At 36.8% G+C, this 27,953-nt stretch overlaps 2 protein-coding genes across 4 annotated transcripts; one reads left to right on the top strand and one right to left on the bottom strand.

Moving 5' to 3' along the window:
• Window positions 1–1,883: 1,883 nt before the first annotated feature.
• Window positions 1,884–16,799, top strand: cbx1a (chromobox homolog 1a (HP1 beta homolog Drosophila)). 3 transcript variants are annotated; one of them, XM_067381610.1, is made up of 7 exons: window positions 1,884–2,100; window positions 4,595–4,646; window positions 9,755–9,864; window positions 11,728–11,884; window positions 12,075–12,243; window positions 13,738–13,832; window positions 15,055–16,799. In XM_067381610.1, exons 2-7 carry the CDS (start codon window positions 4,624–4,626, stop codon window positions 15,197–15,199), a joined length of 699 nt encoding a protein of 232 aa, XP_067237711.1. In that variant the 5' UTR covers window positions 1,884–2,100; window positions 4,595–4,623; the 3' UTR covers window positions 15,200–16,799. The 3 variants fall into 3 exon arrangements, with proteins under 3 accessions (XP_067237711.1, XP_067237710.1, XP_067237712.1); XM_067381609.1 differs by having other exon boundaries at window positions 4,621–4,646; window positions 15,055–16,798; XM_067381611.1 differs by lacking the exon at window positions 4,595–4,646 and having other exon boundaries at window positions 15,055–16,798.
• Window positions 16,800–16,900: 101 nt separating this feature from the next.
• Window positions 16,901–27,692, bottom strand: nfe2l1a (nfe2 like bZIP transcription factor 1a). Its single transcript, XM_067381608.1, has 6 exons — window positions 27,586–27,692; window positions 25,654–26,209; window positions 20,915–21,100; window positions 20,244–20,333; window positions 19,945–20,088; window positions 16,901–19,382 (listed from the first exon to the last, which is right to left on the bottom strand). The coding sequence occupies exons 2-6, from the start codon at window positions 26,173–26,175 to the stop codon at window positions 18,144–18,146; spliced, it is 2,181 nt and encodes a 726-aa protein (XP_067237709.1). The 5' UTR covers window positions 26,176–26,209; window positions 27,586–27,692; the 3' UTR covers window positions 16,901–18,143.
• Between the last annotated feature and the right edge of the window lie 261 nt (window positions 27,693–27,953).

Genomic DNA, 27,953 nt, shown 5'->3' with positions numbered 1-27,953 from the left:
AAGAAAGTTATAATTTCATATCCCCACCCTTACAGACGCTGAATGAAACAATATAAATATCACCCTCTGTTTGCGGATGGTGAGGCTGGTTTGTTTGAGTAATGAGGTAATTAACTCAATCACGACACTCAGACAGATGATGAATTTTGTTAATGCTTCTCTTTTGTTCTCCACTCATTTCTGAGCAGGTCTTTTTCCTCTACATTAACCCGGCATGTGCACACACACACACACACACACACACACACACACACACACTGAGTCTTCTGCCACTGTTTGTGGAGTACAAGGTTGCAGCCATGCAAATGGGCCAGAGAGATGGAACTGCAACAGGACAAAACTAGATATAACAGAGGCTGTTTCTTACTCTCTGTGTTTACAAGGTCACATGCTCTTGTCCAGAGGGGCAAAGTGCATCACTGTGCAACAGTCTGGGATTCAATTGCAGATCTCTGACTCTATATTTACCTCAAACACTGAGATAATGACAGGCTTTCAGGCTGTTTTCATGGTTCACTTGCCTGGTCTGAACCAGAATTCAGTTTCACTCCCATCCTTCAGCAGGTGTCTTTTCAAATTGCACTTTTGGGTTTGAACCACATCAACCTGAGCACCATTGCAGTTTATTACTGTAACTAAGATAGGAGGGAAATGGTAGTTTCACTCAGTTATTAAAGTATTTGCCCTTGATTTATTTTTAAAAAAAAACGTATGCGCACAGAATGGCACATGCATTTATCTGTTAAGGAGTGCAATACAAATGCTGCAATGACGGCAAGATGCTCTCTGAAAGCAATTCAAGTGTAAGTGTGATGATATTTATGTCATCAATATCAGTTTGAAATGATTGCAAACTGTACCAAAGTTTAACATAAGCCATAATCCAAACTTCAAACGTTGATGCCAAGGACCCTCAATGCTTTCAATACTGTACTTACTGTTTAAAATATATTCAAAATCAGAATATAATCACAGCCTTTATAGTAGTTACCTGCATTTCCAACAGTCCACAGCTATGAAATCTGGTCAGATCTCACAGGGATCTGAACCAACAGATGAGGGAGAAATAAACTCCACACATTTCCTATTCCCTTTGAACACCGGCCACACAAATTTTCCTTTTTTCTATGAAAACATCAAACATAAATTGTTCACAGACACAGCCACATATACTTTTTTTTTTCAGATAAAATCTACAGTTATAACAATGTTCATAAATCCACTAAAATAACATTATATCCAGATTGTTCAGTCACAAGAAAAACAAGTGCTCCAAAGAGCAAACTTCCTCAAACTTGAGGCATTGAGGATCCTCAGGTGAAAAATCTTTAGGCAATTACAAAAGTTATCAGAATAACATAATGAATGGCCCCACAAGTCCTGCAAAATCTGTAAAGAACGTCACATTGTTTTTTCCAGTAGCCCAATACTTTTCACATTTCCGGATTTCTCAGAAGCGCAAGTCGTCATAGAATTACATTAAATATATTTTTTGTGTTTCCATTTGCTCAAATAGCAAAAGAAAAATTCCACAATAGTGTTTTCACAACTTTCTAAAAAGGAAAAAATAGAGTGATTAATAACAGCAGTCAGAAGAAAGAAATATGTTTTTTTTTTTTTTTTATGAAAAATAAAAAACTTTGCAGGATATATTGATGACCATTAAAACGCGTTATCACAGTCTCCGAAAAGGGTCTATAATCAAGAAAAAATGTTTTAAGCACTATTGAAATTCTTGAATAAACATTCGGGTATATGAGGAATTTTCGAAGGGTACCGAGCATAGACTGTAAAAAAAAGGTACCAAGGCACAACAAACATCTGTTCATTTTTACACTGCGCACGTAAAACTACAACTCCCAGAATGCACCATCCGCGTACGTAGAGAGACACGTAACACGTTCCGTCGGAATTGGCGGGTTGCTGGAGCTTGCGTGTAGCGTTACCTTTTGTCTGACCATCCAAGGAGCCTCGATAAAATAACTGCAAACTCTTTCCCCAGTCGACATATTTCAAACGTTTGTCGACACTTAAAGCCGCTCTATCTGCGTTCAACCACCTCATTTGGTGTTATTTCGCCCTTAATTCCGTAATTCACAGGTAAGTGGCGCTGCATGCAGACTGTGATATAAACTATAGAACTGACTAACGTTATGTATTGAGCAGTGTGATTCATTTTTATAATTAACAGGTAGATGTTTGAGTACTTTAAACAGCTAATTGCTCTTGAATGATATCTAGTCATATTTGAGATATTTTCGGTAGTTTTCTACACGGATCCAGGTCAACATGGAGAAGTGAGCGACCATGCTTTTGCAGCATTAGCCACAAGGCTAGTCGGTGTCTCGTATTTTAGGGCCATTTTGGGGTTTAATCAGTTAAATATAATGTGCTTTGGAACGTTTTATGCATCTTTTTATCGGACAGCATACGTGTTGTTGGTGTCATGGTAGCTTTTAGACTCAAAATTGTACGAGCAAAAGTGTTAGTCTAGCCCACCATCTCCGCGCGAGACAGAAACGCCTTCCTCGCGCACGCCTGGGGTTAAAAGAACTCGGGAACACTTTTTTTCCCCCCCTCTTCTTTTTTTTTTCTTTCTTTTTAATTATTATTATTATTATTATTTTATATAAAAAGACATCTACATGGTGTTTGCATTTCTACCTTAAAGCGTGACTTCGCTTCGCTGGTTTGTGGTTACTATTGCAGCAGGGGAAGTGGGCCGAACATTCTGGCAAGGCGTCTGCGCGTGCACGTCGGAAGTTGAATTTAACATTTTAACTTAATGCTGTTCCTCTCACACTGTTTATAAGAAGAAATAAAACAACGACGCGCACGATCTGCTTTCATTTAGAAGTGAAGAGATAAGATCAAGCGTTAAGAATAAAAAGGTGATTGCATTAATGTGATTTAAAAAAAAAAAAAAAAAAAAAAATCGAGGCTCTTGGCTTGGAGCTTAAAGGTTTTGTTCACCCAAAAATGAAAATAATGTCATTAATTACTCACCCTCATGTCGTTCCACACCTTTGTTCATCTTCAGAACACAAATTAAGATATTTTTGACGAAATCTGATGGCTCGGTGAGGCCTCCATTGAGAGCAAAGCTATTCAAACTCTCAAGATCCATAAAGGTACTAAAAACGTTTTTAATGGTTCATATGAGTTAGTGACAGGAATATTTTTTTTGTGCACCAAAAAAACTAAATAAAGACTTTTCAACAATATCTAGTGATGGCCGATTTCAAAACACTGCTTCATTAAGTTTCTGAGCTTTACGAATCAAATCAGTGAATCGGAGCGCCAAAGTCACGTGATTTCAGCAGTTTAGCCGTTTGATAGGAGATCAAGCTCTGAAGCTTCAAGAAGTAGTGTTTTTAAATCGGCCCATAGATATTGTTGAAAAGTCGTTATTTCGGGGGGGGGTTTGCAAAAAAAATCATCTTGTCGCTTTATAATATTAAGAGAGAACCACTGAACTCACATGAACTGTTTCAAATATGTTTTTAGTACCTTTATCGACCTTGAGAGTTTGAATGGCTTTGCTCTCAATAGAGGACTCACTGAGCCATTGGATTTCAACTAAAATATCTTAATTTGTTTTCTGAAGATGAAGGTCTTACGGGTGTGGAACAACATGAGGGTGAATAATTAATGAGAGAAATGAACTAACCCTTTAAAGGTGCAGTAGGTGATCTGGGAAAATGCTAACTTTGGCCTGCTAGCATTGAAAGTGTAGGTCCCACCCTCCCTGCAAATCGCCATCCAAAGCCACGCCGCCTCCAAAACGCATGAATGCGCACAGACCAGAAGCGAGATGACAGAAGACAGTGTTATTGGGTTACATACACCATGTGTCATTCACTGGTGAGAAAACTTTACAGTACAGTGAATAACAGAATAATGTTAACAACTTTTTAAAAACGGAATTAGATGCAGCAAGGATATGTTTGACATTTCTAATGTGACAGCTGATGAATAACTAGCAGTATTGAGCACAAAATAAACCACATCACTGTCTTTATAACCAGAATGGTGATAGTATTTCAGCAAAAATACAATGTAAACATCGTCAGAATATCAAGCGAAGGAACAACACAAAACTATCTTTTGTGTCAAGGATGGCATGCACAATACACTGACATGCTGAGGGTATTTTAATTGGAGGAAACAAGATGTTTTACTGATTGTTTGTAGCAAGAGTCAGAAACAATGGTCGACACATCTGGTGGTGGTGGTGGTCTTACGAATCCACCAAAGGTGTGGACGTTTTAGTTTGCTCGTTAACTTTAAAAACAAAAATAGTTCCCGATTAGACGTTGGCTTCTGCTGTCGTTGAGCTAATGAGTAAAGCTACACAAACTGCGTATGCTACATTGTTACATCAGAATCGAATCATACCATGTACTTACCTGTTTGGACTGAACAATGATTGAATGAACATTTTATGGTCCTGCGTATTTCACAGATTATATATATTTATAAAAATACATTTACCGTTTAACAGTGATTGCTATCAGGATAAGAGGAGACTTTCAGTCAGCCTAACAAAAAATGTTTCTGAATAGAATCACCTATTGCACCTTTAATTTGTTAGGATTTCTGTTTTTACGCCCTTTTTAGGTGATGCATCTCAGTGCTTCAGCCCGGTGAGTGTTTACTGATGGCACCATAAAAGCAAAATACGCGTGAACTGTTTTTGTTAAACAAAATAAAACATTTAATTAAAAAAATTCACTTTTGATTTGTTGGTGCTGGTTCGCCATCAATATGGTATGCAAACTTAAGAACATCAAGCCAGGCATTTGTGTTGGTTTTTATTTAGTATTACATTTACAATGTTTGTTATAACATTACATTTACAACTGGTTGCTGTGTGAAATTTTTTTATTAAATAATATGTTTGAAAACAAGCAGTTCAGTCACTAAATTAAGCACATTTTAGGTTACTTGAGATTTTTTCACATTGCTGTATTAACTGTACCAGTCTTTACCAAGAAATTCTATTAAATTATTTCTGTCCTCCTGCAGGACAGTTCAATTCTTCATAATAATATAATATGAGCAGTTACAATGATGGTTTGGAACAGCCATAATGTTTTTTTGTACAGTCAATTATTAGCAACAGACAGTGTTAAACCATCAAAATTACATGTTTATTGCTTATGAATTTCCCAGATTTTATATACCAGGAGGTTTCAAGATGTTTTGTGGCAAGGAGCCCTAAACAAGCCTTTTGTGAGATCAATTTTTTTATTAGGCTTACATTTATAATATAATAAAATATAATATATTTAAGTATTTAAACTGATATACAGTATTATATCAGTTTAAATGCTTCCATTTGTTTTAATATATTATATAGTGACAACAAACTGAAGCATTTAAACTGATAGCTAAATATTTTTAAGAAAAGTGAATGTTAACTCTTTTATAGTTTTTCTAAACCTCCCTGAAACCCACAGCACCACCACACACAAAATCTATTTAAGCTGAGGTATATCACTGATGTATTTAGAGTTTGCAAGCTACACCTGTGGTGGGTGTGTGACTGTAAATGTCTCAGAGTTTTGTTAGCATTCTGTGCCCATCATCTGTTATTTCCGCCACTTTTCATTAAAACATGACGTTTTATTTCACATTTCTTTTCGTTTCGCGTTGCCTGTCGTGTTGATGTATTTAGTCCGCAAACATGACAGTATTCTTACCGCTACTGATTATTTGGCTCAGGGCCAGCCAGCTCACACGCGCTCAATCTTTCTCTTTCTATGAAACCTGTAAACCGCATTCACCGGTTCCAACTCTATAGCGACAATAATTCTATAGCGGTTGTTCAGAGCACTGTAATTATTTCTCATTTGAGCTACTACAATCATTTTCATGTCTGTTGTCTGCGCAGCCTCTGCTTTAGAAGTGCGCGGCCGCACATGCGCGCAGCTTAGAGGGAACATTGCTGGTGTGTATCTTAAGACAAAACAACAGTGCCATTTTAAGATATGTCAGTACAAGTTGCTTTCAGTTAAAACAGCTTAAACATGCATTTTAGTCTGGGACTAGCTTAAAGGAACACTCCACTTTTTTTGAAAATAGGCTCATTTTCCAACTCCCCTAGAGTTAAACTGTTGAGTTTTACCATTTTCGAATCCATTCAGCTGATCTCCGGGCCTGGCGGTACCACTTTTAGCATAGCTTAGCATAGTTCATTGAATCTGATTAGACCGTTAGCATCTCGCTCAAAAATGACCAAAGAATTTCGATATTTTTCCTTTTTAAAACTTGACTCTTCTGTAGTTACATTGTGTACTAAGACCGACAGAAAATGAAAAGTTGTGATTTTCTAGGCCGATATGGCTAGGAACTATACTCTCATTCAGGCGTAATAATCAAGGAACTTTGCTGCTGTACCATGTGTGCAGCAGGCGCAATGATATTATATCAGCCTAGAAAATCGCAACTTTTCATTTTCCGTCAGTCTTAGTAAACGATTTAACTACATTAGAGTCAAGTTTTAAATAGGAAAAATATCAAAACTCTTTGGTCATTTTTTTGAGCGAGATGCTAACGGTCTAATCAGATTCAATGAACTATGCTAAGCTATGCTAAAAGTGGTACCGCCAGACCCGGAGATCAGCTGAATGGATTCGAAAATGGTAAAACTCAACTGTTTAACTCTAGAGGAGTTGGAAAATGTGGAGTGTTCCTTTTAAGCTTTGTCTGTGAAGCCAGGGGGAAAAGTATTAATGAGAACTAAGGTATCAGGATTTTGGGGGATTACCAATCACTGGAAGCAGTATTGTCCAATCACCGAAAACAATCACTGAAATAAATAATAGGCCAGCTATTTAACAACAGTGTTTTAAGTATTAGAAAAAAATTGATTAGGAACAGCTTAGAGCTTAACAAATAAATAATAAAAAATAAAAAAACAGAAAAACCGATAGTCTTTATCAACAAAGTAATCAAATGTAAAACAACACTGCATAGTCTTCTGTATAAGTTAAATAAGGATTAATCCTACTAAAGGCCCCGGTATACTTAATGTAAACGGAATCGAAGAACGAACTGATGTGACGTCATTTCGAACAAAATCGGGTCAAAACGAAGAACTTTATTTAAAGTATACCGGGGCCTTTAATGTACTAAAGAGGAGTGAGTGATTTTCTTTGTCTTTTTTTATTTGATTAACATTAATGACACAGATGGCAGCAGGAATATTAGGATGCTGTCACTTTGAGATTGAATGAATGGATTCGATATACTGTTGCACATGCGACTTAATTCCTGTTTGTTCACTTAAGACATAGCCGACAATGTTTAAGCTAATACTCACCAAGCCGGACGTTTTGACGTATTTCTGTCATATTCAGTTGGTGTCCACCTGAGTTGATGTTATTCGCCATCGCCGCTTTTTCAGGGACGTGTGATTTTTATTGAACGGGGAATCTCTGATCTGTCTGCTTACAGAGCAGACGCAAATGCATGTATCCAGTTCATATCAGATTTATTTTCACATATGAATGAGGCCTGAAACTGATCTGAGAGTATCGGAATCTGTGTGCTTTTTTTTTTTTTTCTTTGCTTGCACGTTCGCCTTTCATATCCGATCTGTGCCACATGGGAGGAAAAATCTAAATTGGATCACTTGAACCATGCAATGTAAAAGCGGTCTAAAAGATCAATTATTTGGATTTAAGAATCGATATTGGTTCATCAAAATGAGAATCAAGAAAAATCGAAATCAATATTTTTAATTCGGCCCTAAAGAAAATGCCACAATGCACTGAACATCTAAATGGCAGGGCTCTACAGTGCGACAATTTCAGTCACATTTGCAACTGAAAATTACTGCGTGCAACTGTGGAAAAAAGTATTTAGGAGCACCCGTGTGACTGACCCGATCAGGCCCAGTTCTATGGGTGCACCCTCAATTGAAACTAAACAACATATTGGCCAAACAATTTCGCAAATGCACCAATGCGTATTGTTGTTTACACTCTGGAGAGCGTGGAGAGAGAACACATTTTTGCGGCAGTGAGCAATGTAGACAATCGTAGACATATCTGTTGATTTCTTGAATGCCAAGGACAGTTAGAAGCGTTTAAGTTAAAATCCACTCTTGAACAAACTCCAGCGTTTTGAACAGTGCTGAGTTATGCCAGCTCACCAATCCTCTCATTATAACAAACAGTACAGACACGATGTAAGTAAGGGATTCATTGTGCAGTGTAGACAACTTCATTGAATATAACGGACGTTTGTGAGATTGCGATGAACTGAGACGAGTGACAGCTTTTTAATGATTGTAAAAGGAGTTTGCAAATGTAATTGACAATAAGTCAATAAACATGAAGTTAATATTAAGTGACATGCATTTTAGGAAGAGTATTGTCAGATTTTGCTCCATTTCATTTAACAAAAATAGTTTCAAACAAAATCACAGCTGAACCGCTGTGCATCTCCGAGCAAACACAGGTGTTTCATTTATGAATGAATCTGCTGTTTCAAGCAAATCTAGTGAGTCAGTGATTCAGTGACCCATTCATAAAAACAGTCGCTTACTTTGCTCCTGAATGAATCAGCTTTTTGAATGAATCGATTGAATGAATAATTCAGTGACAAGGACAGTGACTTGCCGCCCCCTACTGGTGGTTTTAGTTTCACTTTTTAAAGGTGCTCTAAGTGATGTCACGCGTTTTTAGGCCAAAACATTTTTTGTCACATACAGCAAACATCTCCTCACTATCCACTAGCTGCCTGTCCCCTGAACACACTGTAAAAAAACGCGGTCTCTGTAGTCGCCACAAGCTCCGAAAACGGCAATAAAAACAAACTGGTGCAGCCTGGACCACAAAACATAATAAACATGCTCCAGCCAATAACCGACAAGAATGATTTTTAAATGCACGTTCATGACCGTTTCAGGAAGCACGGATGGGAGGGGAGGAGGAGGGAGGGTCTAGCTAGCCTCTGTTTTGTTTGACAACACTTCGAACGTCAACAGGAAGTTAAATCCACCCAAGATCACTTAGAGCACCTTGAAGTATCATTTCAGTTATTTAAATAATTTAATATTTCTATATTCAAAACTTTCTATTTAAAACATTACTTATAACATTTATCATGAATGTAAATGTATTTAAACAGTCTGTAAATATAATGCCACCTTTTTGTTCTTCTGTGCCACCTCCGCAGTGCAAAGATGAATTTTGTTAATACTGATTTTGTTTGATTGGCAACTTATTCTTCCTGATTGTGTATTTTTATTTTAACTCAATTTATGAGTTTGACAAAAGATGACACATTTAATAAGGTTAGAAAAAAGTGCCCTTGTAAAGATTTAAAAAATGCCCCTGCAAGTATTTTAAGGATTCAAATATCGTCTCAATGGGAAGGCTAATATTCTGTCATTGATCAGAAGGTGCTCCTAATTTTTTTAAATTAGGAGAACAGGTGCTCCTAAAAATAAATGTAAGTGTAGAGCCCTGAATGGTCCTAAAATAGGTTTCATTATGCAAGATATTTTCAGTGTGAACTGGGCGCGTTTTTGTGAGATTATTAACCCAAAATCCATAGCTGTAATGTTTAACTGTAAAGCAATTCAAAGGGATCCGTGAACCATGAAATGATGTATTATTTAGAGCCACCAAACTGTTATCCGCAGTGCTGTGTAATTTTATTTCCTGCCTTGTGTTGTTCTTTCCCTGATATCACCTGACCCCCCCCCATCCCCTCTAATCCACACTTTCACTCTGTTCAGCACTGTTGACGTTGACAAGGAACCTGAAGGTTCCGCAGAGCCTCCCCCCTTCATGACGAGCATGAGCCAACCAACAGACACAGCCAGTGATGCTCCCAGCGTCACCGAAGGTGTCTCACAACTTTCTCCTTCACTGCTGTTTTTCTTACAAATGTGTGTGGGGGGAGGGTTTATTTCCAGACATTCAGATCACCTTAATGTATAAAGCCTTAAAGATATATATTTTTTTTTTTATTGAATCACGGGTTGTTGTTAACAATGTCTGTTTTCATGACTGCTGTTTCATCTGCCATGTGATCCATTATCTGTCACTGACTAATAGAGGTGCTTCTGCTGGTGATTTATAAGGTCAAGAAGTGTGATTCTGGTCTGATGCACAAAAAGGACAAAATGAGTGTTTCAAAGTGAAGAAATTTGGGAAGCATTTTATAATAAGGTCTCATTTGTTTGTAACATTTTTAAAATCAAGTTAATTACTAATTGTATTGTACTATTGTAACTGGCAAGATGTATGTCCGTATTTTTAGTAACTAACATTAACAATTATTTATAAATGCTGTATATTTAAATTGATCATTGTTAGTTCATGGCTAATCATGTATTAAGAAATGAGACCAAATTGTAAAATGTTACTGAAAATTTCCTGAACTGATGTGTAGGCTGTAGTACCCTCATTTGTAGTTGATTAGTAGTTAAGCATTTGTTCCTCACACTAGCTGTTAGCTACTGTGGTGTATTCAATCATGTAATGGATGTTGATATTCAGGGAGTTGAATTGCCTCTGATACTGATATAATCCAGATATTAATGGTACAGTAGTTTAAAGATGAAGGATGAGATTGTTCACAAAATATACACTACTTGTTCAAGAGTTTGAGGTCAGTAAGATTTGTTTATTCGTTTAAAGAAATTAATGCTTTTATTCAGCAGGGATTGATTTAAATTGATCAGTAAATTGACAGTAAAGACATTTATAATGTTACATAAGACTTTCAAATAAATGCTTGAAACTTTCAAAGCAACCTGGAAAAAAGTATCATGGTTTCCACAAAAATATTAAGTAGCAACTGTTTTCAACATTGATAATAATCAGAAATTTTTCTTGAGCATCAATTCATCATATTAGAATGATTTCTGAAGGATCATGTGACACTGAAGACTGGAGTAATGATGCCGAAAATTATATTTTAAAATATATTCAAACAGAAAACATTTGTTTCACAATATTGCAGTTTAACTGTATTTTGATAAAATAAATGCAGCCTTGAAAAAAAAAATCTTACTGACCCGAAAATATTTGATGCTAATATCTCCTGATTAATTGGTCTCATACTAGTCCCGGGAGGTTGTGTAATAAGCGTCAAGTGGTTATGGTTCTAGTTCAGACTGGTATCTCCCCCTGCTTGGAATGTGATGCTAACGTTGCTCTTAACAAGCGATAATTTGAACCGCTTAAGGTGTGTCTGTTACATGGTTATACAATTCAGATGACATGAGGGTTAGTCAATGAGTATTTTCTCAATTTTCATTTTTGGTTGTACTATCCCTTATAAGTGGTGGACAATGAATCTGAAACACTAAAACGTGTTTTGATAACTATTCTGACTGATTTTAGTTTCTGGCCTTTTTCTCAAAAGCAAGAATTTTACACTAAGAGCTGTGGTTTTATACTGCAGTCAAAATGTCTTTGATTTTGACACATTGCTCTGTACAGCAAGATTTGTCTAATGTTGGCAGACAGACCTTTTTGACCTTGGCCTACCTTCTTTCAAATAAAACCCCAAATAATTTATCTTCCTCTTTATGCACCATTCCCTGCTTGTGAAGTATCACTGTTTGTGTGTGTTCTGCTCAGCCTCATAGTGTGTTTTCAAGTTTAACTTGCTTAATTTTTTGAATATTTAAAAATGTTTATATCCACAGAAGAGACTGACCTCCCTTTTTCTCTTTTCTGCCCTCTTCTTTCTCCACAGAAGACAAGCTGGCGGCCACCGCTGGAAAGAAGCAGAACAAGAAGAAGGTGGAGGAGGTTGTCGAGGAAGAGGAAGAATATGTGGTGGAGAAAGTCCTGGACAGGCGGGTTGTGAAGGGCAGAGTGGAGTTCCTGCTCAAATGGAAGGGCTTCTCAGAGTAAGTAACTAATATCAGCTAGATTTCCACTAAAAGCGTTTATGTAAGGTATGGAACTTGATTCCTAGCAAACATGATGGTCATTTTATCATTATATAAAGAACAAAGGGAGAATAAATGGTTTCCTAATATGCACTTTTGGTTTCAGTTGGTCTGTCAAATGATTGAGAATTTATTTCCCTTTCTTTAGTGAAGACAACACATGGGAACCAGAGGACAACCTGGACTGTCCTGATCTCATTGCAGAGTACATGCAAAAACATAAAAGTGATGACAAAAAAGATTCTAGTGGAAAGAGGAAAGGAGAATCTGACACAGACGGTGGAGAAGACAGCCGGCCTAAAAAGAGGAAAGATGAGGTTGGATTTTATTTTGACATTTGATGAATAATATTTTATAGACTTTTGGTACATACAACTTGTTTCTAAAATAAAATGTTGTATACAAATTGGCATATGCAGTGTTTCCCAGAGGATTTTTGATAGGGTGTGGATCTCTGTCCTTGTTTGGGGGTCCAGAAGCATGTAAGAAAATTCCCGTAAGAAAATTTTGTACATATTAAAGTTAAATGCATCAATTTAACTTTTTTAATTTAATTTAACTGGTGCACTTTGAGAGTTCAAAATGAAGAGCTCCAACCCATGTTCAATTGAACAAGGAAAAAGTCAGTGAATTGATTTATACCTGAACATTAGAGGACTCAAACTTGTTTATTGTTGATAAAGTGTCTCAATCGATTACATTCAAACTGGTGTTTTAGGAAGCTGGATAATTATAGAATTTTAGGACAGTAATAGTAATATTGTAAACAAATGCACTGTAAAATAAATAAAAATAAATATTAATAAGTATATTTTATTTTACCCTACAGTAGGGAAATTACAATAAATTACAATAATTTTGTCTTAATTTCTACACTTACAAGAGATAAACCCTTTTAGCCCTTTTAAAAACTGCATTTTAGCTTTTATTTTGGCGGAAAACTGCATTTTCTGTGAAAAACAGGTTTACAAACGAGTCTCATTACAAATCTAGTGAAGTGCTGTAATATTGCCACAAAAATGCTGGAAATGATGCAAATGTCAATACCCAGATGCCTAACTGTGTGGAAGAAACTGGGATTATTCTTTTGTGCAACGTATCAGGCTTTACTTAAACATTACTTTCCTAACTTTGTAAAACAAAATAACATACACAAATGTAGTAAATTATTTATTAAATATTTGTGCATCAGTGCAACAACTGTAAATAAGCCAAAAGCTTCACTAGCTTGGTAGCCATTCAAAATAAACAGGAGTCCAGCTGATTCCTTCATCCATGACTCATGGCTTGTTTTTCATGAATGTTTGAGTCATACATGACATAAACTAAATATATTTATATGTAAATATAGGCTATACTATACAATTAAAAGCTTGTAAGTCTTGTAGATGTTTTTATTATGCATTCATCATTTGTTTTTCCTTTCAAATATCTTCTTTTTTTTTTTTTTTTTTTTTTTTTGTCGTGATGCATGAAAAAAAGAGAATATTTATGAAAAATATTTTTGTACATCAATTCCAATCTGAAAATTGGTCTTATGTAAAAGTGTATTAAAATGTTTTAATATAAAAATATTTCATTGTGTGCATTTGGGATACATAAAATGCTAGCTGTGAAATTAGCTTTAGCAAGACAATCTTAGCATCACCTTTTTGCTTCCCTGTGAAAACTAAAATTTAAAAAAAGGTGATCCAAACCTCATATAAAGACATGCTGATCAGAAAGAAGAAAAAAATGTTCTTGTTTGGAAGACTGCTTGGAATAAACTTTTCTGCATACAAATAATACATAATTTCCTAATGATTTTTCAGCAAGACAAGCCGAGGGGCTTTTCACGGGGGTTGGACCCAGAACGCATCATTGGAGCCACAGATTCCAGTGGCGAGCTCATGTTTCTAATGAAATGGTATGTAAATGTTAAGATTTAAAAATTGTAAAGTGTGTAATTTCTGCTCTATTAGTGTCACAAAATAGAGTTGCGAAAATAATGAAAACCACCTTTGGTCAAACAATGTCTGATACCAAACTCAATAGCCTTTTAAAATGATTTAAAATGCATATATAATAACGAGGCAATAATTTGGTTTAAATAAAGTATCAAAAGCAATAAATCATATGGTTTTAACACTGAAAAAATATATAATATAATATACATAATAGAAACAATCAACTTATGTACATAATATATTATAACAAATGCCAGCGGCCTGGTGTTACACTTCGCAGCAGTTCAAATCCATGTTTGGCCAAAGAAATTAATTCAAATGTTTACTTAATCTTTAATATCTGGCCACTTCTATACGATAGAAATGCTACAACCACTGTAATTTCTTGAACAAGAATATGTGGACATCAAAACATGCAAACTCAGAGCAAGGGTTTAAACTTTTATTTTGAAGTTGTGATGAACAGTTTGCATATTTAGAAACATTGACATATGCTCCTGTGTTGGTGTAGGTTTAAAATTATTTACCTTAAAAACTGGATGAAATGGTGCACATTGCATTCTCAGATGAATGACATAAGCAACCCAAACTCACAGCATATGCAGAGATGGAGTTTAAGACACTCCATGCATGTAAATGATAAAGGTTCGTGTGTAACAGCATTTACTGTGAACAGAGGCGTACTGCAAATAAAGCGCATATTTATATTAAAACCGCAGGGCATGTATTTAATTGAATTGCAGCTTTTGTGAATTCACAATAGCTTTATGCTATAGTATGGTTTTTAAATGTTTAATACATTGTGCAGCCTTAGAACACATTCTAATAATACGGTTCATGGATTCTCGTACTTGGAATGCGCCATTTCCAGTATATTCCACTTCTTCTTTTTTCTTGCATTCTTGTGCACATATATTCATACTGAAGACCCTCACATCTGGCAACCAGTTTAGTTTTCAGCCTCAATCCAGATTGTGAAACTTGCAGAATGTTTCTCTTAGGCATGCTGAGCCAAAGCCCAGATGCCTCTGTTTTAACCCCATTCTGTATGTTGAGCTAACCTTTTAAAGTTTGGCTGTACCGCTCGTGGTTGCCATTCAAAAGAGACCTTAGGAATACTAAGGGGCTAAATGACATTATTTCAAGTGCTTGTATTGTATTCCCTCTGCCTGTCCTCTACAGGAAAAACTCTGACGAGGCAGATCTCGTTCCAGCCAAAGAGGCCAATGTGAAGTGCCCGCAGGTGGTCATCTCATTCTACGAAGAGCGACTGACATGGCACTCTTACCCTTCTGAGGAAGAAGAGAAGAAGGACGATAAGAACTAGGCTTGTGAGGGAGAATGAGAAAGGTGGCAAGTCAGGGGTGCTGTTAAACTAGTTTGAATGAGCTTGGTGGGGGCGGGGGGGGCATGGGAAGTTTAGAAATGAGGAAACGGAGACAAAAACTCTTACTCTCAATGCCATAAAATCGGACTCAAGATATATTCAGAGCATGATATGCAGACGTGGAGTGATCTTTAGTGGGCAAAAGTGACATTAGTCAGAATACTGACCCTCCCATAAGAAACACAGGATTATTCTATTTCCTCTTTGCTTCTTTCTTTCTTTTTTGTTTGATTATGGGAAATGGGGTATAATGCTGCAGTAGTTGCTCAGTTGTTGTTCCTGGTGGTGAACGCCTTATTATGCGATGGATCCGATGTGCACATCCTCATACTTTCTGTATTTTTCTGACAAGGGATTTGAAGGACTTTTAATGTCTAAAGAACGTGTCACTGTGTAAAATGCTACTCTAAGTTAAAACACAGCAAATACGCAACACTGTAACTGGGAAAAAAAAAAAACAATGGTTATAAAGTTTGAGTAAATTGTGATTGATTTGATATCAGTGTGTACACAGTTTTCTCTGAATCTAGGCATAGTTTTTGCTCAACTCAGTTTTGAGTGTGTAGTTACAGTGTTTTGTCTTTGCAGGGCAGTATGGCCTAATTTCTTCTCTTTTTCCTTTCCATTTAATTTGTTGTGTAAATGCATTTGTCAGAGCTGTTGTCACCTTATTAGTGAGCACATTGATGTGTAGTGCAGTTCTTGCTCTTTTAGCAGTATTTTTGAATTTTTATTCAACATGTATACAGTATTCTCATCCTTAATTCATTCACCACTTGAGGATTTACGCTGCGCATGGATATAAATATATTCACAAATAGATTTTTTTGATGATTATTTCTAAGCTTAGTAAACTGCATTTCCCATAATCTTATATAAACGTTTTTATTTTTAACTGTTAGCTGTCAGTGTATTTTATCAGTTGCATTACTGTGTGAAGAGGAGATATGTTCTTTATATTCCAGCTTCTCAGACTGAACTTTTGTGTTTTATAGGCTGATCAAGGAGTGCCAGAACAGGCTTTGGAAATATTTTAGAAAACATTAATGAAAAGTTAAACACTTTGCTGTTTTACTCAATTCTTTGGTGGTGCTCAAGAATTAGAATGTACTACACAGCTTTATTGCATCTTTTTCTATCATAAACATGTAAATGTGTTATGAAAAAAAAAAAAGTTTTACCATGCTACAGATCAGGTCTCTTAGTACCACCTTTGCACCAGCATAAACATGTTAGTTATGGTAACATTAATTTTTAAACGTAATGAATCTCTTCAAAAAAAAATTTGCGTTGGCTAAAATAGTGCTTGGATCGTAAAATAGTACTGGATACGTTTTTTCGCTAAATATGGTATTAATAGTGGCATACTCTTCTGCTGCGTACCAGAGAAGTCTGAAGTACTTTTAGTTGTACACAATCAGTAATGTGACCGCTTTATATTCCTCTCTGATTGTCTGTTTTCTCTTTTAAAGTGTACTGTTTGAAGCATGTTACTTTCTTTAATTTTCACTTTTTCAAGGGGGAGACTATTTGTTCATTAAACCTTTTTTATTAATTGTGTGTGTTTTGATCTATACTTATTTTAAGAAATGTTGTTTAAAAATGTATTTTGTCATATTAGAAAAGAAATCAAAAGTTAAGGACAATAAATAGCTTTTAATTAAAACAAAAGAGCTTGTCACGAAGAACTTAAATTCACTGCAAAATATTTAACACAAGGTATATAAACAATTGAATATAAAAAGGTTTAAATTATTTACAAGTTATTTCAAAATATTAATGAAATCAAATACAGAACTGGTATTTTACCAGTTTTCATCAATTACGTCCAGCAATACAATCTCAAATAAACCACACAAACTCAAGGACAGAATTCCAGTTCACTCAAAACATGGTGGGTCACAAATCCTTAAATGTTACAGCCTTGTAATCTAGTTAATGTTAATTGAGCTCAAAACTAAATGTACATTGTATGGTGTTCCCTATAATGAGATGCAAACCAACACTTTTATTAAACCAGTTAGCAATATTTAAAATGCATTAATTTTGTTTCAATACTTGGATTCCAAGCATAATTCCAAACACAATTGCCATTCTAGCATTTTACTGGTTTTTGGGAACAATTTCCGATACTCCGATACTTCCGATGTTTTTGTAGCCCAGTTTGGTTCTTAAAGTCAGCATGAATGTTGTGATTGTCTTTTCTTTATTGTGACACATCCAAGTGAAACGGAGCAAGAAAAATGGATTTTCTCTATTGGGAATCGATTTTTTTTTTTTGTTTGCTAATTGCTGTAATCTCATGTAAGTCTGTGACAGGTTGCTGGAAAGGAGAGATCTTTGTCCTGCCCTTGCACACGTCATCACGTGCACAGATAAATCATAATACATTTATAAATAATCGATAAACTGCAATATTCATAAAAATGTCCATTTTGATTTCATTGTGACTTAAAAGGTGTTGTTAAAGTCATACTTTGGCTTTTTTGTCCATTTTCCACCCTCTCTGTGGCCCTTAGAAATAAACTGTCTTATTTACTGCTGTGCCTTTAAGAAACGCCTGTTTTTCGTGTAATATCGGCTACAGCTTTGAGTGCTTTCTCTGGCTAGACTCAGCCTCAGGCACAAACTGCAAGTTTGCTGCCTGTTACTCTGTTTTTAGAGTATATTTAAATGTCTTTTACGTCAAGGAAACTCTCATTGCCCTTTAAATGAACATCAAATCTTTGTGGATCTTCAATTTCGGTCAAGTTGTATTATGTGATTACACAGTATCTTCTCTTCGGTAAAAATACCCTACTTGGTGCAAATTCCCTTTGGACTGTGGAAAACCAGCAGGTGGACATGTAGAACTAATCAACATCAGCTCATTGCAGAGTCCTCCTCACTTCTTGCGTTTTTGTCTCTTGCCAAGTTTGCGTCTGGAGTGTGAATTTGATCTGCGTTGTGATGTTACGGGGCTGGTGCAGTCTTCCTGCAAAGTAAAGTTGTTGTCAGAGTAAAGCAGTCCCTGTTCCTCCCTTAGTCTCTCATATACCTCTTGATACAGGCTATTAAGAAGCTGCTTAATCTCCCTGATGGAGCACAAGATCTCAGACTTTTCCCTAAGCAGTCTGATCCGGAGGCGTCGCAGACTATCCACATTACGCTCCAATCCCACTAGGACATCTAGCTTCCTTTTTCGACAGTTCTGAGCAGCCATTTTGTTTTTACCCCTGCGGCGAATGTCTCTGATGAGCGTGAGCTGAGCCTCGTTGAGATGATATTTCGCTAGCAAACGATTAAACTCCTCAACGGGCGAGTTTACGATGCTTTCGTTGGATAACGGGATATTCAACGAACGTGCACGTTTCTCATCCCGGCTGGACAGATGGTCCAGCGCTTTCTCTTTCAACTCATCGAAGGGATCTTTTGGAGGTTTCTTCTGGATTTGAGGTTGGTTGTAGGTATGATCATGTCCGATGTGTTCGAGCCAAGGAAGACGATGGAACTGCCTGGCTTCCAAAAAACTTGACTGACACATTTTGGTTTGTTCTGGCATGAAGCCACCCACAGCTCCATCATCCTCATCCTCCTCCTTGATATGGGTGTAGCCCACGGCACCTTCCTCGGGCATCAAACTAGTGGTTGGGCTGGAAGGTGATGAAGAGCATGAAGAAGATGATGAACTGGAAGATTCAGATCCACTAGGGGAGGTAAGGCTCTGGCTATAGTCCAGGGATAAACCAGAGTCAGAATCTGCTTGGTTTTGCTCTTCAAATTGTGCCTGGCCAGGTTCTTCCAAGGCCAAATCCATTAGTCCAATCTCATCAAGCATGGCCTCCTCCAGCAGAGGATCTAATGGGCTTGGCAGGCAAGTCCCAGTAAGGAGGCCTATGATATCAGAGTCTTCAAAAGCTTCTACGTTAGCAGAGGTGTCCAAGTTGACGTTTGGCATGGAGGAGTTGTTAATCCGACAGGTTTCTTCCATGGTGACGCTGTTTTGTGCTTCGGTGGATCTTGGTAGAGTGGCTTCGTGAAGGCTAACATCCTGATGAATAAAGCTGTCCATGGATCCAGTATTTCTGTCTGAATCACTTGTATTGACTGGGGAATCGCCTGTTGTTTCGGCTATATCCATGTCCTGTAAAGATAAGAGAAGTTACTCAATAAAAGGAGAGAAAAAAAAATTATCTGACTGTCAGGTCAACAAAACACATGACCTGGTACATCACTTTGAATCTTTAAACCTGAAACACAATTTGATTTAAAAAAAACATTAGTCCTAAATGAAAAAGTGTTTTTTTTTTTTTTTTTTTTTTTTTTCTGAAATAACTATTATGTTTTTACCAAATCCTTCCAGCAACATTTAAATTGTTGCTGGCTATCATAAAAGAGAAAATGGCCTGGGAAAAAAACGAGTGCTTTACAACGGCATTGCTCTACTGGGAGAGTGCTTGTTGCACGTCTACATTTAAAATAACGAACTTGAGAGTGCAAAAGACTATGTGAACAGCCCCTAAAATTTTACTGCGCATGTGTGGAAGGCATCCATCCATTGAGTAAAGTTTGAAAGATGGAGCGAAGTACAGAAAGTTAAATATACCCGGGTCGGCGGCTATAGCAATCTGTCACGCCACATTAAAGATCGTCAAAACTGCATTTAATGTTTGAAATCTGTAGAGACTGTAAGCTTGCATTTGTACCTGTGACTCCATGATGGACAAAACATCTTGCCACTGTTGCTCTAAGGTAAATGCGGATTCCTGTTCAGGCAACAAGGGTGAGATGAGTGGCCTCTGAAACTGAAGTGTATGTTCTCCTACATTCTGTAAATCAGGACCTGTCAACTGAGAAAATTAAGACATTAAGATTTTTAAACAAGTTTCGAAAGCCTGCATTTCCTTTTTTTTTATCTCCCTTTCACACACACACACACACACAATTCCTACTGCAGAAGTTGTTGTAAAAAGATGAAACGTTGCTTTCTAGATCAGGTTCTTACCTCTGGATCCTCTTCTGAGGGGAAGTTGGCATCGATGAGATGCAAGCACTCTTCAATGGAAAGAGAAGTGTCTTCCCTTACACCTGACAACTGAAAGAAGAGCAAGTGAGTTTGAGGAAATTGTTTAATAAAAATCATATCACACTGTTATCTGTCAAGGTCAAGCTATGACGCTCATGCTGCACTGCTTTGGAATGTGGAAAGACTTCATCAAGGTCAGCAGCCGCACTGAATAGCAAATCTACTTTTTAAACAAGTTAATTCAATTGTACATTTTGTGTCCTATTCACAAAATTTTAGCTCAATGTACATAATCCTCTGCAAATTAAAGTCTAAATTACATAAAATAAAAATGTGTTTTGGGTAGAATATAATGTAAAATTATTTAAGAAATGCACTTGTGGCCAAAAATGTCTGGCCAATAAAATTGACATCAAAATAATTTTGTCAAATACCTTAATTATAGTGTTTTGCTCTTCATTCATATTTAAAAAATATATATATATATAAAAAATGGTTTAGTAAAACTTGTAGGGTCATCAAAAACAAATATTCCCTCTGGACATCACTTTTGGCCACTACTGTATAAATGATATTGCAGCTAAATTTAAATTCAAAATCTAAATATTAAATATTTGGATGCCTTTTTGTAAGTATATTCACTGTCATACCTGTACATCCTCTCCAAACATCTGGTTGTGAAATGGATTTGTATTTCTCCAGCTATCCACCATAAATTCATCCTCTTCTTCCTCATTAAACAAGCAGAGAGGTTGTGTTCTTGCATTTTCCAACTGTTCCTGGTGGACATTTTGCTGAGGTTCTTGCTCCCAGGTGAAAGACATACCATCTCCCTCCTGAAAATGCAAAACGAAGGTCTAGTAAGGATAGGACATGGTCCATTTTCGCTGGTATGTACAGTATGTATATATTTTTTGTTGTTTGCTTAACATTAAAACACAGACAGCAGTGCAGCAGGAATTTTAGGCTGCTGTCACTTTAAGAGCTGCACAAATCCAATATACTGTTACACATCTGCATTTTATTTCTCAACTGTTTACATTCACTTAAAAAGTTAGTTTAAAACTTATAAAGTGATGGTTGATTTCAAAACAGCTTCAGGAAGCTTTGGAGCGTAAATGAATCAGCGTGTCGAATCGGCAGTTCAGAGCGCCAAAGTCACGTGATTTCAGCAGTTTGGCGGTTTGACACGGGATCTGAATCATGATTCGACACAAAAGATTCATAAGGCTCTGAAGCTTCATGAAGCAGTGTTTTGAAATCGTCCATCACTTTCAATTTCATTTTTGGGTGAACTAACCCTTTAAGCCGTAAGTAGTGTTTACTAGGATACTTGCCAAGATGGGCATTTTGATATTTCCGTTCAAGCGCAAGAAGCAGCGAAAGAGAACTCAATTCAGTATTCGTGCTGTCTGAGATGCGGCTTTCCAGGTGCACGCTTTGGTCAATAAATATCGGCGGCCGATACATTGCTGCATCTCTAATACATGCATGCATACAAACACATCCAGATGGATGATGTTTTGGCCTATATGGAACCCATACATTTACAGACAACAGACAGCTCTTGGCTATAAATAGACTTAACCTTTCCCTGTTCTGGAGGGGGATTAATAAAAACGTTTGGTCTCTTGGGTGTCGGTGCTGTTGTTATTCGAAGTCCCCTTAGCCTCCACAGACCCCTGTGGTCCTTGTGACAAGCAGGGTTGACTAATATGTTTTTTGGTATTAGGGGAATAACAACCCAAGTCCCCCCTGCCTTACAGTTAAGACTAGGGTGTCATTTAATCATGTAACCTATTCAGTACAAATCAACTTCGACACCTATATATGCTAAGTCCTAGAGAGGGTTTGACAAGGTCACAGTGCCTGTTCACTTTTGAGCATATGGTATATTTAGCAGTAAGATTTCTTTCATGTACTGTCCGTTGAGTTGATTTTGAGGGGAAGGGTCCTTGTACTTAATCAGTAGCCGGTAAACAGGCATTGCGAAAGCAAATGTGCATGTGTTCTCGGATTACAAAACAAGCCAGGATGGTGCTGTGGACGCCAAGCCAGCACATGCTCAGGCATATCTACCAGCGGTCAGTTTATATTTGGGGTCACAACAAGCTTGCTCAGTCAAGTACAGATGCCCTTGTTTGAACTACAGTGATTTAGAGAGGGGGATTTTTCAATACTGTAATGATTCCTGGAGTTTTCATTGACTTTTTTTTGTGTGGGTCCAACATTATAGAAGTCTGCAAAGATAACAGATATTAGGGATGCGCAATATATGGGTATCAGCTATAGCGTTGTCAAAAGTACAGACTTCGATACCAAGTTGGTACTGAAATTTGAAAAATGTGACGCGTTGAGCAGATTCGTAAACCCCTCTGATTGGCCATTGTGTGTTCACGTGCTCAGCACATTTGTCTGTTTGGCTACATGGGAGTGTTTGAAAACACCCGAAAGTGTTTGAATTTGAAAGCGTGAGCGTTTGAAACCAGGTGTCTATCAGCGGACCTGTGTACATCTGTGTAAGCGTGCGGTGAAGAGCGTCATTGATGACTATTTACAACATGTTTTTGAAGCGTTGATTATTGTAACCAATCAGACGTATATGTTGTCACAATGGCCAATCAGAGGTGTTTACGAATCTGCTCAACAGCGATCAAATCATCACATTTTTTAAATTTCAGTACTTTTGACAACACTAATTGGCGATTTTAAGAGTTTTATTTTCATTTATCGGTTTTGATTAATATTTGATATTTAATTGTGCATGCTATGCTGAAAGAGCTTCACAATTCTGGAAAAATTGAGAATCACTTTAGAATCATGATTCTCAAGAAAAATATTTTAGTGATTTACAAAACCTGAACAGTAGTTTACTGAATAAATAATGTAATTTACTAAGTTCTGACAAAATGCCCTTTGCTTTAGTATATTTGAACAAATTGCATTAAACAAAGTATGCGAATTAAAATATGAAAGAAAAGATAGTATTTTAAGTTTTTACATAAGTTCAGTTTTATGCTCTCTGAACAATCAGAGAACTAATCAACAAGAAAACTACAAACTGACTACAAAATGTCATAGGAAACAGGAAAAGAACTGGGCAGAATACAACCTAAAAGTCCAAGTAACAGAAACACAAGTTACACAAAAAGATATTTGTTGTATATAGATCACAAGTGCCCCAAAACAAGTGCCCATTTTGTTCACATATTTTCGTTTTTCTTCTTTTAAGATGGAAAATTGACAGGCCTGTGCTGCGGTTCTATGGGTGTTTTGCCCTCCAGGTCTCCGCATGAGTCACGTGACTGAAAACTATGAATAGATGAGCATCAGTACTTGCTATTTCTCACACAAAACTCAGAGATGAACGAATCACCAAACTGCATGGTTCTACTAATCTCTAGGGGTAAAATAGTCAACCGTCTGATCCAGAAACACCATGGCCGCCAGTCAGTACAGGACAAATGTGCCATAGGGTCAAATATGCAGCCTTTTGTACATACTACACTAACAAACAGACTGGCTCTTGGTTCAGAAATAGCCCTGTGGATCATGTGCATGGAAACCTGTCAAATTTGATCTGGTCTGTACATGTGGAGACTTGGCCCATGGCAACAGTTTCTATGTACAGGGTTCTTACTCAAGGGGAATTCGGGTTCAGTAGGCTAAATGCTATACTGTGTGCAACCTCTTATTCAGTTTCAAAGCCCATTGGAGGAACAGAAAGCAAAATTATTCAGTGAAAAATTCCCTAGCTGTCCCATTGAGTTCATGCATGTGCACAGAAAGCAAAAGAAAGCGTCTCGATGCTTCTCACAAATGTCAATAATGTGGGCGCACAGCCAGGCAGCCGTACAGTGACACTAAATAGTCTGGACACTGTGTGCCTATGCTGGCAGTCTGCTGTGGGTCATGTGATAAACCAGTTTAAAGTGCCCCTGTTATGCTTTTTAGGATATTACCTTTCATGTACTGTGTAATATAGATGTTTGTAAATGTAAAAGGTCTGCAAAGTGGATCAAAGTGCACAACAAATAAAGTTGTCTCGCAAGAATAAATAACGGTTCTGAACCGCCTGAAAGGAGTCGTCAGTAATTCCAGTCTCACTTCCTCATGTTTGTAATGCATATAATGCCAGGCTATGGCCTTCATTAGCTGCCCCAGAACAGATACAATAAAGCCTCAGATATGGTAATGGTAGAAGACCTCCAAAACAAAATTAGAAACCTTTAAAATAGCATGATGGGGAACTTTAACAACTAACTCAACAATGAACTTAATATACTTTTAAATGACTGTTTAGTCATTCATTTGCTCGTTTTAGCATTTTATATGCTCTTTTAATAAATTGTTTTTTAATAAATTGTATTGGTTTAACAAATAACATGATCAATCTTAGATCTAGGTTCATTTTCTACTTAAGTCTTAAGTTGAAATTGTTTTTATAATATAGAAACTTATGTAACATTGCTAGTATACAAGTCAGAGATCATATTTTAGCCCCATATTACCCAGAATATTCTGGGCCTTATGAAACTCTAACGGTCAGTGGGACAAAAACAACATGCAACACTTGAGTAAGACATGGAGGGGGAAACCCAGCCAAGATGTTTGAAGTTGTTTAACACTCAGCGGTGCCTCGGGGCAAATACGGGGACACATGCATCTGTCCAACTCAATAACAAATCCATGTGCATATCCGGACCAGACGTTTCTGGTATTGAGCCAGTGCTGTTTGTGTTTGGGTGTGTGTTTTTAGAATTGCAATTAGCAAATAGTTTATTTAATATGGTTAAGCTACTTGTGTATTATTAATGTCTGAATAAATAAAGTGCATACCAGTAATTTTTCATTTGCATTAACTTGTTTCACATAATTTTGCAACTCACTGTCAACTCACAGCTGATAACCAAATAATTCACAGGTAAAACACTTCCTTATTTTGTTAGGGCATGACTTAACTGGAAATCATATGCCATGAGGAAATAAAACCCTAGATGGCAGGTCAATAAAGTCATATGTAACATTTTTTTTTTCTTCTTACACCCGTTCAAGCACATTTCTGCACTTTGTAGAAGACAAATACATTGTATAGCTAATTAGAGGAGTTAAGAAGTTGGTTGTAAATATGTAAATGTTATAATTGACATATTTTTACTCAACAGTTAAAAAGTTTGGGGTTGGCAAGATGCTTTTGAAAGAAGTATCTTATTATATATTATAATATTTTATTTTATTCTCATAGCATTTTAGAAGCTTCTAATGAGAGTGAAACACCCTTGCATGAAGGGTGTTGCTAGCACCGACTTCCATTCTTCAAATATTTACTCAATCTATTATGTAACAAACCGCAAAGCTTTTTGAAGCTTTCACTGGCTTCACTGCTTACCTCTTTAATGAGTTCATCATCATCTGAATGGTTGATGTTTCTTGGCATGTGCCCCAAAGGTCCAAGGGTTTGGTCCTCAAGTACGTCATAACCCAGTTCTCCTCCATTTCCCAACCTCATGCTTAGCTCTGAGGGATCTTCCACATCTTCAAGTCCTCCAGCTTCCTCAAGGAGACCCACTTGACCTGGAATGGAGACTCCATTGTCAGGCTCGCTGTGGACCAGCCAGGCTTCCAACTCTGCCGCTGGCACCTGCAGGCGGTCTAGGGAACGTACCCAACTCAGAAGCCTGCGGGCTGTGAAGAACCCATCTAGGTCTATGCTTTTTGGGTGCAGGTTGTATCCATCCAGGATGTTTCGGAGATTGTGGAATTGAGTCTGAGTTAGAGCTAAACTTGGGCCCTGAATGATTTCACTAAGAGGGGGCAGGTAGGGATCCACACCTACACGCATCCCGGACAGACTGAGAAGAATAGCCACTTGAATCAGACCCTCGATGAAGTACTTCTTCAGGTCCGGCATGACCCAAACCAGTGCCAGGAGCTTTCAAAGCTCTCTTCAGAGAATAAAAGGGTTTTTTTTTTAGTTCACAGAAAAATAAATCTTTCACAAAATCTTGAAACAGAGGAGAAGAATAAGAATTTAAGATGTATAATGCAAATGTGTTGTTGCTTAGATTAAGTCTTCTTTTGTTTTGTTTTTTTAATGTATTCAATAAAAAATATACTTTAAATATCAATATCTTTATTGTATTTATTAATATAGCTTCAAAAAGGCATGCATTACATCTGCACTGTCAGAAAAAAAGTACAGAGCTTATCAGTGGCATAAGGTACAAAAGTGAAAGAGTACTAATACTGTGTGTACTTTTAAAGTACTAATATGCACCATTTAGGTACAAAGATGTACCTTTTCACTTTTGTACCTTGGGGTACAGCCAGCGCCGTCCCTTTTTTTTCTGAATGTGAGAGATGTGAAAGACTTATTATTATTATTATTTATTTTATTTTTTTTGTAAATAGAAGTCATATTTAAGTTATAAATGTTTATGAGAAAAATCATGGTTACTGTAAAAGACCGAGACCTCATTGAATATTAAGTACAATTTAAGCGTATTATTGAGTTCCTGGCCTCTGATTGGCCAATACAGCGTTCCAGTAGTGACGCGACCAGCTAGCATATCGTTCTGTGTTGTCTCAATAATAATAATAATAATAATAATAATAAAGTCGTTCTGTTGTGTCAGGAACTTCTTCTAGCGGAAGGATGCCTATTAATTAATTTACAGAATACAGTTTCAATGAAAAAAAGCACTTAATATGTGATGACCGTTTAAAAAGCAATGAGGCACGCGAGTCTGTGCTTTGTTTTTTAGTCCAGGAAGTTTGAATCAAAAGCCTAATTTTCCGGTGTGCGCGCGACACTTCGAGAATATTCTGTTATCTTGGAGTCAACAACACTAAAGAAGGCTGTGATCATAAACAGCAGTCATCAACGCGTGACACTCCCGCTGACCCACTTCTTCATGATTTCTTTATAACCGGGCGACTTGAGTCAGCTATGATGTAATCAAAACGCATCTCATTAAATAAACATTAGTCTTGCAAATGTTCAAATAATAAAATAATTAAAATATATTAATATGTTATTAATCTTACAAGTGTTCAAATAATTAAATAAAATATATTAATATGTTAAAAACACAATAAATCATAATATAGCCTAATATTTGTTGTCTTCTCATAACAGGTGACACGATCAGAATATGAGCACTTACATCTCGTTTTTATCTTTACGCTGATAAACCACATCTTAGATGGGCTCGAACGTTTTTAAGTGATTAATATGATGTATAGAGAGTTATTAGATCCATAACCACGCGCACTATGCTCGCAATATCTGCTGTTTAGATTTAGTTAGTCAAAACATTACCTCGTCTCTTGGTCACTACAGAAAGGCGTGAGAGCAGGACACTCCTCTTGGATGATCTGAATCACACAACTTCACATGCTCTATAACAGTGTGCGAGTGTATTTATGGGGCAGAAGTAAGTGGTGGAAAGTAATGGTCTCCTCCCTAAATGACGTGATGATGAACCTTTCGGTTTTCTTTCGGCAAGAGCGCGCGTGCTCGCCCAGTTTGTCAGTTTAGCCTACAAAAACACGTCATAAGTGTTTTCTTTAATTACCCTAGGACCATGAAATAGGCTAACTGAAAGGATAAAATGAACTATTCTTTTATTATCTACACAAATATACTGCATGATGGCAAATTATGCAGTACATTACACTTGTATTCAT

This window comes from Chanodichthys erythropterus, chromosome 3 (genome assembly GCF_024489055.1).
Source record: "Chanodichthys erythropterus isolate Z2021 chromosome 3, ASM2448905v1, whole genome shotgun sequence".
In the NCBI taxonomy this organism is placed as follows: domain Eukaryota; kingdom Metazoa; phylum Chordata; class Actinopteri; order Cypriniformes; family Xenocyprididae; genus Chanodichthys; species Chanodichthys erythropterus.
Note: the sequence above shows the minus strand (reverse complement) of the source record. Positions and strands in the feature narration are given on the sequence as shown.